At 38.6% G+C, this 15,760-nt stretch overlaps 1 protein-coding gene across 2 annotated transcripts in view; it reads right to left on the bottom strand.

Annotated features, from left to right (window-relative positions):
• Window positions 1-423: 423 nt before the first annotated feature.
• Window positions 424-15,760, bottom strand: part of IPO5 (importin 5) — a 58,297-nt gene continuing 42,960 nt past the window's right edge. For both annotated transcript variants that reach the window (XM_045481043.1, XM_045481032.1), the window contains 12 exons: window positions 15,383-15,466; window positions 13,906-14,038; window positions 13,697-13,818; window positions 12,035-12,131; window positions 10,218-10,390; window positions 9,160-9,271; window positions 9,017-9,072; window positions 7,762-7,884; window positions 6,669-6,888; window positions 5,829-6,057; window positions 3,535-3,676; window positions 424-2,927 (listed from right to left, as the gene is read on the bottom strand). In XM_045481043.1, coding sequence (XP_045336999.1) covers window positions 2,841-2,927; window positions 3,535-3,676; window positions 5,829-6,057; window positions 6,669-6,888; window positions 7,762-7,884; window positions 9,017-9,072; window positions 9,160-9,271; window positions 10,218-10,390; window positions 12,035-12,131; window positions 13,697-13,818; window positions 13,906-14,038; window positions 15,383-15,466 — 1,578 coding nt within the window. In that variant the 3' untranslated portion in view covers window positions 424-2,840. The remainder of the gene's footprint in view (window positions 2,928-3,534; window positions 3,677-5,828; window positions 6,058-6,668; window positions 6,889-7,761; window positions 7,885-9,016; window positions 9,073-9,159; window positions 9,272-10,217; window positions 10,391-12,034; window positions 12,132-13,696; window positions 13,819-13,905; window positions 14,039-15,382; window positions 15,467-15,760) is intronic.

The raw sequence follows: 15,760 nt of genomic DNA, 5'->3' as shown, positions 1-15,760 counted from the left end.
AAAAAAAAAAAAGGAGGGGGTAAGGAGGGGGGTAAGCAAGTCTAGTCCAGAATGGTTTGTTACCCCTGCCCCTCTGCTTCAGAAGTTCAAGTGTTGGAAATGAAAATCCCAGCCTCCTCGTTGCAGTTGGTTCACACTCTTCTGAAATAGTGGTACTCCCACGTTTGGAGCTAAGGAAATCAAAGACAGCAGCTTCTGGCCATCACTCCTTTGAGGCAAAGAGGAATAGGAGCAGTGATTTCTATGCAACAAGATGAAAGCCAAAAAACTGTTTTATCCAATACCTGTAGGCAGAATGAAGCCATACTAAATAAAACATTACCTTGCTGTGAGGGGCTTCCAAATTGCTTAAAATGCCTTAATAAAAATATAATGCTCACACCACTATTAATATGCACCCCCCTTATTTACTATGAGACCAGGTGCATCAAGAATGTTTATTTGCGTATTATTTAGTGATGGTTCGGTTAGTCAAACTACAACTCCAGAGTTATGATAAAGTTGCCTCCCATTACAGAAGTGTCAAATTAGCTTTAAGACAATTTTACTTTTCTTTAAATTTACAGCATTAAAAAAATACTCCAAATAAGTTTTGCTACAAATTTCTAATACTTGTGCAGGTAACTTAATCCTTTGTTACAAAATACCCAGAAAACGTAAGAGCCACACATGATTTTCCTCCAGAAATAGCTTGGATTCATAAATATACCATTGTTGCCTGACACGCAAGGCCACCAGGCCAACTAAATTTGGTACAAAAGGAAAAAACATGAATTTTCATCTTGTGTAGATAAAATGAGGTATTAAAAATGTGTCCCCAGATAATTCCAAAGAACCGTTAGTTCATGAACATATTACAATTAGTTACGAGCCCTGGATTTCCGGATCATGGCACAGTAACAGCCTTTAATACCAACCTTTCCCTGATGAATGCGATTCAGTTTCAGTTGTTTCTCTATTTCTAGCCCGAGGATGTATCTGCACGCATTTACTTCTTTCAGGGATCTTACTGACTCTTCACTGGTCCATCTTCTGACTTTCCCATTAGTGTTTAAACCAGAAGCTACGAGTCTTACCCGTAGGTACTTAGTACAGAGCTTTGCAGACACTAGATTCTCCAAAAACATGCAGCCATCTTCTGATCACACTTCCATTTCAACTTAGGCAGGCGCGCCACATTTTTAACATGTTTTAAGTGTTGTAATAATTTAAATTAAAAACAACAGCAAAACTGCTACTGCAATCAGTACACGATTCGGCCTTCCAAACTCTATTCTACATAAGAAAGCACAAAGGAATTGTCTTGACACATTTTACTCCAACAGGAATACAGGGTATAAAGTAGTTCCAAGTGTTACCCACACACGTTACAAAACAGTCGAGTAGGTGCCCACTGAAAGCAATGATTGTGCTGGTGAAGTCATTCAATGCTGTTTGCAGGATACTGAAGCTTCTGGGCTAACAATGTGCTGAAAACTGAAAATATATTTGAAGGATATTTGCTACCAAGTGAACCATCTTAATTTTAACTCATTCTTTCTATTCCATTTCAGATTTAATTTTAATAAAGTAATGCAAATCACTTAAAGAAAAAATCTTTAAATTCTGATCTATGCATAAAATTCATTTTTGTATCACGGTTAAATTTAGTACAAACTATAAAAGTGTTAACACTGAAGTTTCAACAGAAATCTATTAAGATCCCTTAGAAAAATTACGTAAAGAAACAACAGCAAGTCATTCACTGCTATGAGGTTAACACACAAGGAAAAAAATTTCATACATTTTACTGAATTTATCAGCAAATAATTTTAGGCATAATACTTATCATAAAATTAAAAGTCTGAAAGTTGTACGTGGCTCCCTATCAATTACAATTTGCAGTGAAAATACTAAGCCAGATCTTTTTTATCTACCAGAACAACACTAGTTTAAAAAAACTATTGGTTGAAATTTGCAAACTTTAAAGGGATACCAGTTGTGAAGGAACAGGTATATAACTTAGCTTAAATTAAAGTGGAAGATGGTAAAAACTAAATGCACAAGGAAAATATTAGGGGAAAAAGAAAACCTTCGAAGACATAGTTGCTACTCTAAAAAAATATTAGCTTATTCTTATATTAAAAACATTAAATGAATCAAAGCCAGACAGTACTGAATTTCTACACAGATCTCTTTGTACTTCAATGTTGTTTATTGAGTGAATGAGACACTACTGCCAGACATGCCAACGACACTTCACATTCAAGGGCTGGAAGCTGGAGAGCTTTCCAGATTGAGTCACTGCATAAGCCTTTTGGGAAAAAACTGAAAGTGACATCAAATATGACATCTTCATGCTTGTTTTTGTCTTCAGCTTTTTTTTTTTTCTTCCAATTTTTAGATCTATTGGTTTGTTGGGTAGAAGGCTTCTTTCTACCCTACAAAAAGACTCACATCCAATTAATAGAACACTAGGTGTATAGCAAATTGTTTTAGTACACATCTACACTGAATAACTGATCTTAAAGCTGTTTTGTCTTAAATTTCCTTAAGTCTAATGAGAAAAATTAATTTTCCTTCCCTTTCACCTTCACGTGGGTGGCTTATACCAATAGAAAAATACTCTTCAGTGCTGCTGTAGGGCTTACAGGGAACCTCTTCAGTGGTACCATAGAAATCCTTTCAAACCCCACTCTGAAACCCAGTGCTTCTCTTCCTGCTGTTGTGGCTTTGCAGAAGAATGGCCTACACAACACAACTCTACCGTTCTCGTTTGCTCAAAAACAAAACAAAGAAACCTAAACAAAAGGGTAAACGTTTATTTGGAGTTAGTTTTCTGGTGGTGATATTAAGGCCCTTCAAGCAGAGTTCAGGAGCTCCTGTATGGCTGCCTGCTGCTCAGGACTGAGCTGTGCTATGCACTCAGTCCACAATCCTCCAGAAGTCTAGGAAAAAACAATTTCATACATTTAGATTCAGTGAAATGGTCATTTAGAAGTATTTTACTAATCATCATTAGGTAGACTATAATAATGCCAAATACTTTCTGTTGATGTAGTTTGAGGAGTGCCATCATAAAAGCAAGAAATCTATGCATTTCTTTAAAGTTCATTTCACTCACACTGTTTTCTTCATCCAATCTAACCTGAAAAGGCTATATTAGGTAGAGGACACAGTCAAGTAAACAACACAAAGGAATAAGGAGCATAAATCACTTAAAAAACTTTGGTAGCTGACAGCTTATTTACTATTAAAATCTCATCTTTTTTTCTTCACAGACAATGCAAAAAAACCTTCTACAGGAATATGCGCTAAGCACCAAGTGGAAGGTTCGAAGTATCTCAAGTTTAAGACAAACATTTTAGTACTGATAAAAGATGAGAACATATAGACAGAGTATACATTAAGTAATCTGAAGGTTGGAGACAAGAGAATATAAAAATGAAACTTCCTTTGCTCATTGGGTACCTATTTTTTTCCTTGTAGAATAGAAAACAAAACAAAACAAAACACCTCCCCAAGAAACTGTTTCATTTCCGCAAAACAGCTTACCTGTACTTGGCGGACTACGTTAGCCAGACGTTTGGCACAAGGATCTTCATGTTTAATTGCCTCATGCATTTCTCCTTCTGCAATTATACTGAATATTTTGGGCAGATTGGTATTGTTGGGGCCAAGAACGATCGGGTGATTACTGACCAAAGAGAAGAAAGCCATTATAAATGAAAATTAAGGAAAAATTACGCAAGCACTCATATTTTCCTATATCCTTCCCCCAATATGGAATTCTGCTATAGGATCTTTATAAAATGATTATGCATTCATTAAAATCAAATTCAGTGGCAGGAAAACCAGCTAATTTTATTTATTAGCTCTTCAGTGTTTTCTCATGTAAATTAAGAAAAATACTTGGCTCATCTCTCAGGTTAGTTTCAAGGGCCAAACAATAAATAGGATGTTCTAAGTGCCTTGTAAATAACTTGTGACTTATTAAAAACAAAACAAAACAACAGAGCTATTACTAAGAATAGCAGTTTCTTGTATGGCAAAATGATTTCCAAATAAATGTGAAGTTCAAAAGGATTTATGGGCATTTTAAGAGTAAGCCAGGGGGCGTCTGGGTGGCTCAGTCGGTTGAGTGTCCGACTTTGGCTCAGGTCATGATCTCGTGGTTTGTGAATTCGAGCCCCATATTGGGCTCTGTGCTGACAGCTGGGAGCCTGGAGCCTGCTTCCGATTCTGTGTCTCCCTCTCTCTCTGCCCCTCCCCGACTCATTCTCTCTTTCTCCCTCTCTAATAAAAAAAGAAAAAAAAAAAAAAGAGTAAGCCAGGAAGTAAACGTCAGGCAAGTTTAATGGAAAGAAACATAACAGTGTATTTAACTGGGATTCCAGTCTTTGTCATTAAGAGAATTTCACAACAGTCCTTTCCAAGGGAGATGATCAAACAGCATGATGGAGAAGTGGTCACTTCAAAGGCAGTAGTAGATAAGGAGTGTGCAGTCTCCACCAGGGTTAGCACATCCCTTAATGACAGTTCTCAGTGGGAACACACAAATACACTTGTGTGAATCTGAACTTAAACAGATATGAAGGAATATGCTCACTGGCCTATTTCTACGAATTCCAGATGAGTGGTTGTAGCCCTTGGAGTTATTCATGAATAAAAGCAGTAATTAGTAGTGACAGAGCCTCGATCTGATTAACATTTAGGAGAACTTGGACTTAGAAAAACACACCACAGAACATGCCTTTGATTTGATAGCTTCTGTAGCCTCCAGGTTGTTGCAATTCTTAGATATACTCATGGACACAAAAGAGCATTAATAATGCCAGAGCCCAGGGCCAGATCTTGATTACCCAACTGGAATACTTTCCTTATACCACTGATTCTTGAATCCAAAAACCATGGTGCTAATGACATACTTTGATCTCATTATACTAACACAGGATACATGTCAATTCTACTTCTGTAAAGCGGAGATTAAAAAAAAAATCTAAAGCCAAATAAATAAACAATAGATAAATGGGGTGACATTTTGGTGACATAAACGGGCAACAACATTAAAAGGGAAACTTTTTTTTTTTTTTTTAAGTAGACTCCAATGTCAAGTGTGGAGCCCAGTGTGAAGCTCAAACTCATGACCCTGAGAGGGGACCCAAGCTGAGAGCAAGAGTCAGATGCCTGAGGCACCTGGCCAGCTCAGTCAGTTGAGCATCTGACTCTGGCTTGGGTCATAACCTCATGGTTCGTGAATTCGAGCTCCATATCGGGCTTTGTGCTGACAGCACGGAGCCTGCTTTGGATTCTCTCTTTGCCCCTCCCCTGCTTGCATGTGCACGCACTCTCTCTCACAAACAAACAAACATTAAAATTTTGAGAAAGAGTGACAGAGCGTGAATGGGGGAGGGAAGACAGAAGGAGACACAGCATCCAAAGCAGGCTCCAGGCTCTGAGCTGTCAGCACAGAACTGACACGGGGCTCGAGCTCCTGAACTTTGAGATCATGACCTAAGTGGAAGTTGAACACTTAATCAACTGAGCCATCCAGGCACCGCTATGAACGGTTAAAAAAAAAAAAAAAAAAAAAAAAAAAGAGTTGGATGTTTAACCTGAGCCACGCAGACACCCTTGAAAGAGAATCTTCTTAAAACATTATGTTTTATAATGCCTCATCTGTTGAATTCCATAAAGAACAAGTCAAACTAGATCTAACTGTAAGGCAGCGTTAACTGTGATACGGTTTTAAAGACAACATTATTAGAAACCTATACATCTGAGGAGCTGTGCACAGGAAACACTGTTTAGAGAGGAAGAAAGTGAGGTGTATTTGTCCTTTTTTTTACCTTTCGATCAAGTCACACAGATAATTGAAAGTCTGAACAGCTTCTTCTTTATCCTCATGTAGTGGAAGCCAAGACAACCAGTGAGGCAGGACTTCTTCCACGTTCACACAATCAGGCTTGAACTTCATAATCTTCCCCACTGCTGAGATGCAGTTCTCTGTGGCATTGACGTTTTCTTTGGTCTTAGAATCAGCAGACTGAATAACTCTTACCAGCAGTGGAAGTGCTTCTAAAATAAGCAATTGCAAAAAGGTCAGTTTTTTAAAACCTCACATTTTCATGCAAAGCCAGTATTTTTTATATAAATATTTCTTTTTATCTTCGGTCCAGTTATCGATTGTAGTGAAGAATTATTGAAGTGTCCAGCCCGTTTTGTTTTCTTGGCTGCAGAGCCAGACCTAAGAAGGAAAGGAGGATTGCCCCGGCATGGGCCGGAGCATCAGTGCTCCACTAACTGGGAGCCCAAGAGGTCGGCAGACTCAACATTCAATTCCCAATCATCTCAGGGTACTTCAAGCTTTTAAAAGCCTCCAGCTGTATTGCTGCGCTGGCTTTACAGGGACCCCCATATGTTTTAAAAGCCCTATGCTGCAGCTGGGGTGTATCTCCCAAGCCCAAAATGAACTCTACTCTGGAGGATGGGGGTGGGGAGGCTCTGATTCCACTCAGATTTCATTTCCATATCTCCGAGAATAAAGATGGTCAATTTGTATATGTTATAGGTGAGACGTTTGAAAAAGGGAAGAACACAGCAGAAATAGGTATATAATGTTTGGGGATGTGGAAAAGAGAACGAGAGAGTGATAAAAGGGATGCCTGGGACCGAGCAGAAGAAAGTACCTGTACAGAAAGGCCGGTAGTTCTCTCCACCGTACTGTGCCATGACACCCAGGCCATACGCAGCTGCTTGCCTCACTTCGGGGCTGCTGTCGCACACATATTGGAGCATCGGCCTTAAAAAATATTCTGCGTATTTAAAAGAGGCTGGACTACAGTGTTCTATGACATCATCAAAGATGCACAATCCCCATTGTCTGTCTGGCCATGGTCTATGTGGACACTATAAAAGAGATAATCTTTTAAGCTCTGAATACTGGAGTACACAAAGAACGTTAAAAAAAAATTCACTATAGGCTATCATGTAAGTGATAAGCTTACATGGATATTCCAGATACAGGCAACGAAAAACACAGTAATAATCACTTCTTGTGAATCCTCAAATTACAACACAGATTTAAGGAAGTACAGGTTTAAAAGACTTTGTATGATTTTTTTATAAAATCCCACAATTTGACATCAGCATATACCGGAAGAACCAACAGCAGCAACAATGTACGTACATTTAATTCACAAAAAAGACAATGATAATGCTGTATTTAAAGAACAACAATAAAAGTTATGAAGATGTTAACTTTATATATCCACTCAACAGGCTAAGTCCTATGTGCCTAAGTTTTTAAAAAAACGTGCTGCACTACTAAATACAAGATTAAAAGCCAAAGTGAGACAAATTTCTATTGATTGCTTTTTATGTGTATTTTAAAGACTGAATACACGAGGCCATCATCCAGAATCTATGATTGCTGGCTGTTATGTCACAAGGATTTTAAGGGAGTCCTCTAGGGTCCACTGAAAAAAACTAATTATGTTGATAACTGAGCAGGGCATGGATAACCTGAAATAATGAAAAGTCATTTGTATGTCTTTGGAATGCATTCTGATTTAACTGAACTATGGGAAACCTAATTAGCAAACTTCTAGCATGTATCAAATGAGAAAATATCAAGGGCAATGCAATAAACCTGATAAAATCATGGAAACTCTTTAGGATTTCTAAGGTCCATTTTAACCTAGAAGTGTGTTTTCAAGTGTTGCACTGAAACAATCCCAGGCCAACTATCTAAAATAACGGTCAAAGAGAGGTAACACTTACAATTAGGTTGACAATTAACGGGAGCAGCTGTTCAAACCATGGTAACACCTTTTCCTTGTAGCTACTGAATATTGAGTGTAAAATGTCTGACACTTTGGTCAGAATATAAACATCGTTATCATCCTAAAAACAAAAACACACACAACACCCATATGTATCAAAAGGCATCTCCACTATTACTGCTAACAGTAACATTCATTTACAAAAATCTAGGAAATGCAGAAATTAAACTACTCATCACTGTAAGGGCACCTCTACAGCCGGGTGTCACGCCTCCCACCTGCCAACAGAAAGAGAAGTGCGGCCAGTACTGCACTTCCTCCAAAGACTTTCCTTGGAACATACTTACATTTCAAATTCTGAAACAGAAGTGTTTTTACTTCAGTAGTATCTTTTGCTTTCTGCAAGAATGTTTCTAATTTTGGAGCAGATGGGTGGAGAGATGTGGGGTCAGTTAACTGACAACACCTCATCCCTGGGAGCAATTTGTGTGTGTCAGCATGGGAGCACCCTGCACAGAAAGGGATGGACCACGCACGGGAGCACCCCACACAGAAAGGGAATGAGCCGTGTGCGGGAGCACCCCGCACGGAAAAGGGACGAGCTGCACACAGGAGCACCCACACAGAAAGGGGATGACCCGCGCACGGGAGCACTAGTCCACCAGGATGGCTATGTGCCACATCCTGGAACCTAAATATGCAGCTGAAATACATCTGATGGCATCAAGTGGTTTGATGAGGAGAGAACTGAGCAAAGCAATGTAGAAGACTTATTTCAACCACTGCATGTGTTTTATTTATAAGGAAATTCTCACTATCCTGTGATCTGGTAGAAAGACAGCTGTTGTTACAAAAAGATCCGGCCTTAAGCCCTAGACTCGAGGCAGTGTGTGGCTTTAGACAGTCATTTAACACCTGACTTTGAGTCCGCTAATCTTTAAAACAGTGAATACGCCAGCCAATAAAAATTTGCTGAGAGGCATATATAAAAGAAACACTAGGTGAACTTAGAAGTGCTGTCATGTGGGAGGTATTGCAGCAAAACACTCACACAGCATCCAAAACACAAATCAGCTAACTTCAATTACTTATTCTCTAGATTAGTAAATGAAATACATGTCAGATTCTTCTGCTAAAAATTACCGATAATTACATCAGAATGACAAGTCAGAAACGAATTAGAAACTTAAGCATTTAAAAATGTTCCAGATGCAAATGATCATATAAATTAAGTTCTGAAGGGAATAATTTACCTCATCTTGTAGTGACTCTTCCACCTGTTCATCATAGTCTTCATCTTGTCTTTTAACTAAAACACACCCAAATAAATGTCTTTTTAAACGGTCGCCAAAACGGTCAAGGATTACATTCAGAAATAAAAGCGTGGAGAACTTACCTTGCCGCAATTCTTGATTTTTAAAATGTTCTTCGAGTTTAGCTTTCAATATGCCTCCCAATTCTTCAAAATGTTCATTATTAAGGCATCCATCTCCCATTACTTCAATGCACTAATGATGAAATTGAGGAAAGAAAGCAACCCATGAGATTTAAGTGTTTTAAGAGTCAAAAGTTCTGTTAAGAATAACACGGAAGCATGAGAAAAATTAACATAACTCAGTACGGTCGAAGACTAACGATTAAATGAGTAGATTACACTTGCTTGGTGTATGTTCGTTACAATCACAGTACTTCAAAGAAAATAATTTAAAAAATATTTTTATTTTGAACATGTCCTGAGCAGATCTTAAATGCCAGGCATTATTGCTAGGAGCGGACATCTCAAAGATGGAGCAGACTATCCAGCTTCTGAGGAGCTCAATTACCACACACACGCTCTACACAAACACAGTGGGGAGAAAGGACAAGGGGGTGCTGGGAGGGCACTACAGGCCGAGGAAATCACATGCACAAAGGCCCGGGGGGGCCTCCTTTGTTAAAATAGAAGAAATGTGAACTGTAAGAGTGTAAATGGGGACAAATGAAAGGTAATGAAGAACTTTTAAACCAAACTGTGGAGCAGACCATGGAGCCGTGAACAATGGGGGTGACCAGGAATATTGGGAAGAGGAGTGCAAGTATCGAGCAAGTTCATGCCTGAGAAAAGGAGAATGAACTGGGAGGGAAAGAAAGGAGAGAGACATCGGGAGCAGACCAAAGGAGGCGATCTCAGCACAGAGAAGACATAAGGGAAAATGAAGAGCAGAGGCATCTAGGAGAGAATAGGACAGAAAGTAGGTGTGAGCTGGAGATGAGCCAAGATTCTGCAGTTGGATTATTAGGTAAATGACGGTGGCAACTTATCAAGACTGGACTAAAACGTTAAAATAAGAAAGAAACATATTCAGTAAATAAAAAAAAAAATCACTTGTTATAAGATCGAATTTTATTTATTTTTAGCAAGACTAATATATGAACATACAACCTGATACATACTTTTAAGAGAAGAATATTTACCTTTGCAAAAGAATGCATTATTTCTGAGAGGACATCTGAGTCTGGTTCTGTGCCAATGGCCTTGATTAGAGCATCACACATAAAATGCCACATCTGTGTGAGATACTCAGGACCACGAACTCTCGCACATTCCAGGAGAAGAGGCATGGATTCTGCTGCCGCCACTCGAACACGTTTTATTGTTAAGGAAACGTAATCAATACTTTCAGACACACTTAGTGTAATTCCTCTCCTTGAAAGATTGTTCTCTCATTCTGCTTACGTAAATGTTAAAGTGTTCACCGAGTGCCAGTCATATGGCCAGATTATCTGAGACTGCTATCCAGGAGCTTGTGTTAAATATATCGTGTGTATAAAAACAGACATCTCCCTGGCCATATGACTTATCCCTGTCTTTTCTGTCACCTACAATACAGCAGTGAGTCTCAAATCTGACCTGCAAACACAGAAATGATTGTAAAAGGTTCTGGGACCCTTAGAGCATATCTTAGTATGTTCTCATCCCCAAACTTATGCAATATATATTTCTAATGGGATGCCTGGTGGGGGGGTGGCACTCAGTTGGTAAGTGTCTGACTCTTGGTTTTGGCTCAGGTCATGATCACACAGTTTTGAGTGTGAGCCCCATGTCAGGCTCCACACTGACAGCGTGGAGCCTGCTTGGCATTTTCTCTCTCCCTCTTTCTATACCCACCCCCCCTCCGCCCCCACTGCTCATTCTCTCAAAATAAACAAACTTTAAAAAAGAAAATATAAAAAAATGTTACTAATACATGCAACCAAAGCTATATTTCTCCTGGGAACACTAATTAAGTTCTCCTCTCAGAGCCTTTTCAGTTTCAATGAAGACCAAGCTGCCCCTCCTTATCTAGTGTCAGTTGTGACATCAGGTCGTGAGACTTCCCTTTGTCCTCTCTCATCATGGTAAGTTTCTCTTGGGCAAAAGCCATCTTCTGTAAAGGATACCACTACAGGATACTGCATGAGGAACTAAAACAAAGGGGCTCTGGAGTCAGGAAGATCTGAGTTTGGGTCTGGGCTCAACCACTCTGTTGGGCTGTCCCTTTTTTTTAAACCCATCTATGAAATTGTGTGTGTGTTAAGGCCTAAAAATGTTTCCATGTATTAATTATGACAATCATGTTAGGAAGGAAAACATTTAACGTGCAGATTTATCAAGAAAGGTTTCTCCAAGGTGATACCCACATTTGAAATGTAGGACTAGGCCACAGAAAGTTATCAGCGGGTCTCTTAACCTATTAAGAAAACTCTTAGTTTCAGGGCACCCGGGTTGCTCAGTCGGTTAAGTGTCCGACTTCGGCTCAGGTCATGATCTCACCGTTCGTGAGTTTGAGCCCCATGTTGGGCCTGTGCTGACAGCTCAGAGCCTAGAGCCTGCTTCAGATTCTGTGCTTCCCTCTCTCTCTGCCCCTCCCCCTCTCGTGCTCTGTCTCTCAAAAAAGGAACGTTGAAAAAAAAATTATAAAAAAGTCTTAGCTTAACACCACCAACAGATATTTGAGAAAAGTTCTTATATACAACTACAAACATTTGCTAAAAATATCAATCCTTAAAATCTTTCCAGTGGTTCACAGAAAAAACTGTCAACTAGAAAATAGGTAACATTTTCTTCTTGTTTTTGGCGCAAACAAAAACCATGACACTAAAGCACCTGCAAAAAATGTAGTTTACAATCTTAAATTACAGTTAGTGCAAACAATCACAGCGAAGCACACATCAGTTAACACAAAGTCAAACACTCAAGCTACAATTTAACTAATTCTAGAAATGTTTTGGATTCAAAAATTATAGGATATCATCATGGAAATAAAATTTCAGTAGAGGGACCATCAGTTTGACAACTTGTTCAGTGTATTCCACAAAGCCTTCCTTTAACTCTTTAGCATAGCAAACCTGAAACCAAAGTATCAGAAATCAAGATCCATGTTAGTTTTTAGGTACTAACGTTTATTAAATAGCAGAATCATAAGGACCACAGAATGCTGTACCCTGACTGGAAGTACACTTAGAGCTGCATGCAGGACTGTGAAAAGTATCTGGGAAATACAAATATAAATGTAGAAAAAGCTGTACAAAGGGAAAGGGCCTTGGCGTGACTGCAGTATACGCTGTCATTCAAAGACCGGAACACCCCACGTTTTTAGTGTTGTGTATGGGAGAATGGTGCAAAAGTTTCAGCACTCTGAGGTACTTCAAACAAAATATATCATTGAAGAAAAATACTTTAAAAAGATATAAAAAACCCGAACACTTAATTGTAGCGTATCACTCTGTAAATCTGCAAATAGGTTTATGTTATTTTGTAATAAAAAAATCATTTCATCAGTGAAACAGAAAAATAATGCTGCTTTAAAAATAATTGTTTCTCGGGGTGCTTGAGTGGCTCAGTTGGTTAAGTAGCTGACTCTTGGTTTTGGCTCAGGTCACCATCTCATGGTTCGTGGGACTGAGTGAGCCCTGTGTCATGCTGTCAGCATGGAGCCTGCTTGGGATTCTCTCTCTCTGCTCTTCCCCTGCTCGCGTGCTCTCTCTCAAACTAAACAAACTTAAAAAAAAAAAAAAAGTTTCTTTACTTTCTTCCACATTAAAAGATTTGATAATTTTGTTTAGAGATGTTACATTTACATTTACTCTCTAGTTGAAAGATACCACAAAAATCCAAAATGTCTATGAATTACATTATAGGCATAAATGTTTACAATATATAGTAAGTACTGATGATAAAAATAAGTTCAAGAAATACAAGTTTAAATGAACTGGTAAATACAACAATGCTTTATTAATGCAAGATAAAATTTAAGTTATTAACTTTTATTTGTAATATACCATAATTTCTTAATTCTACCTTTAAGAAAAATAGATTATTGTCCCTGTCTGTAACACATGCTCATAAAGGGGAAGGGGAGGGAAAAAAACAAACAAAAAAACCACCTCAAAGAGAACTTGCACACAAGACCTCATAACACTGCAAGAGGTAATTACTGTCAACATTTTGATGTCCCTACCATGTTTATATTTTTTATATGACTGACATCATACCAGTTATATTTTCAGTAGCATGAGCACATTTCTGTTCATTCATTCATTCAAAAAATATTCCTCGGTCATCTTATCTACTATACACTAAGCACAGAACGGACAAAAATCCTTGCCCCATCATAGCTTTGTATCAGCTGGGTACAATAATTATTATCTTCCTGATAACAGGCATTCAGGCTTTTCATTTTTGTTGTTGTTATTAGAAACAGCAGTGATCATGAAGTTTACCTACGTGATTTCTTTATCCAGAGGTGGAAATGTTGGGTCAAACTGTCTTTACATTTTATTTTTTAAAGAATATATTCCTGCTCTTCAAATAATTTCTTTAACATCTATAGGAGGCACTCCTCTGAAATGTGTGTATGAATGTGTTCTAAGAACTCGTCAACTGAAGTCTGATAAACACTATACGCACTCACCAGCATCTGACAAGCAGTGGACTTTTCTTCCAGTCCTGCAGTTTTAATACCAAAACTTTGCTGATCTCCAAGGTTCACAAACTCCCAACCGTCATCATCACTCATGTTTTCCATGTCTTGGGCTATTAACAAGGAAGAAAACAAATTCACGTTAAAAATAATCACAGGGAGGAATTTTACAACTGTTATGTCTTCATGAAGACACCTACTATCTAAAAGGGCTACTTCAGGCTTAATTGAAGCGGTCTTCATTAAAGGCCCCATAACCACTGGAAGGTACTGTTGAAATTCTTTTCCAAGAATTTTGCACATTCTGGCCCATGCTGAGATCATGTAAGAGATCTGGGGAAAAAAATTAAAATTGATTTCAAAACAATGGTAAATAGACAATCACAAAGAAGCCATTTCCCTATTTCATACAAACAATGTTTTATTTCACATTCATAGCCCTTCAAGCAGAAAGTACATTTCCTAGGGTCATTCAGAAACAAAATCACTGTGAACCTTTACCCTGGGATAGAGAGAGCAGGTGAGGGAAAAGAGGAAGACCAGGACTGTGTCTTATTTTTTTCTTACTTTCAAGAAGCAATATATAACTTTCTCTAATAGCATCTGAGTCACATATGTAAAATCTACTTAACCATTTTAACTCCTAGGCCCTACATTTTTTGAAGACAAGAACATATTTTATCTGACTATATCTTTACTGCCTAGTATTCCATTCATTAAACATTTATTAACACCAGAGAAAACATCCCTTTCTCCTAGCTGTTTCAATTTTCTGTGTAAGTGGCTGGGTGTTTTTAAGACACCTCTTCTACTACTGTGTTTACATAGTCTGAATCACCTGCAAACCACCAACAGAGGATCTAGTTCTAATTCATCATCCCTGTAACCCAGAAAGTGAGTTGATTTTTACTAATATATCTCACGTGTGTATACACACATATTCTCCACACCTACTCTAAAACAAACAAAAAAACCACACACACACACAAAAGAAAAAACAATCTAAGTTCATAGGAAATAATGATAGCATGGCCATGTAAAGTCCAAATGTAACCCAGCAATTATTTATGGAGTCGCTGTTATTCATTAGGCATCGTGAATACTATTAGGACCATGACACACACTTACAATTTACAACACTGTGTCGTAAGGACCCACTATCAAGACTTATACTGGCCTTGAAATATGAGCTGGGATTAGGCTGCATGGGGCAGGGGTGAAATGAATGTGTGCTCATGGGCAGAAAGAAAAAAGCAGAGCAGGTTTGTGGGAAGTCATGTGGCAATGACAGGGCCGAGAGATGTCCAAATGGAGATGTCTAGTAAGCGGGGGGATCAGTGAACCCTGAATTGAGAGAAAGATCTGGCAGTTACAGCACACGGAGGAAAACTGAAGCCATGGTGTGGATGACACTACTCAGGAGGGAAGAGGGCCTAGGACAGAACCCTGAGAGCATAAAAATACCCAAAAAACCAAAAACCAAAAGCCAGAGTCAGGGGAGAGGGCAGCCAGAGCAGATTGAGAAAAAGATGGCATGAGAAGTAGAAGGAAAGCCAGTGAAGAACGTCTCTGCAACCAGGGATTATCTCAAGAAAACTATCACTCAATTTCTTTTTTTGAGTACATTTAACTTTATACTAGATGTACATCTAGGCGAACATGTGAAAGCTGCTTTACCTGGGGATCATCGTCTTCCATATCGCTAAAGTCCGTCTGGGTCTTCAACAAGAGCTGCATCACATCTGATGCATCTTGCATGAACTGGAAGAAAATACTTGGGAAAATCAACACCAGGGTGTTTCTCGTGGCTATCAGAACAGAGAGGTGCTCACCGCTACCCAATTTTGGTTCTTGTATAATAACACAACTTTCCAAAAGAAAATCTATTACATTTCCCACATGGGTCATAACCCCTTAGACAAAAGTATCACACTGAAAATTTTTCATCTATGTTGCACACACCTAGTGCTCTTTCTAGAAAAATAGATTCTCCAGTGAAGGTCAGAGTGAACTGCAGTATAAAGGAATTTCTAATGATATCAAGTTTTGGTCTAT

This window comes from Leopardus geoffroyi, chromosome A1 (assembly GCF_018350155.1).
Source record: "Leopardus geoffroyi isolate Oge1 chromosome A1, O.geoffroyi_Oge1_pat1.0, whole genome shotgun sequence".
NCBI lineage: Eukaryota > Metazoa > Chordata > Mammalia > Carnivora > Felidae > Leopardus > Leopardus geoffroyi.
This window is presented reverse-complemented; position numbering and strand designations above follow the sequence as displayed.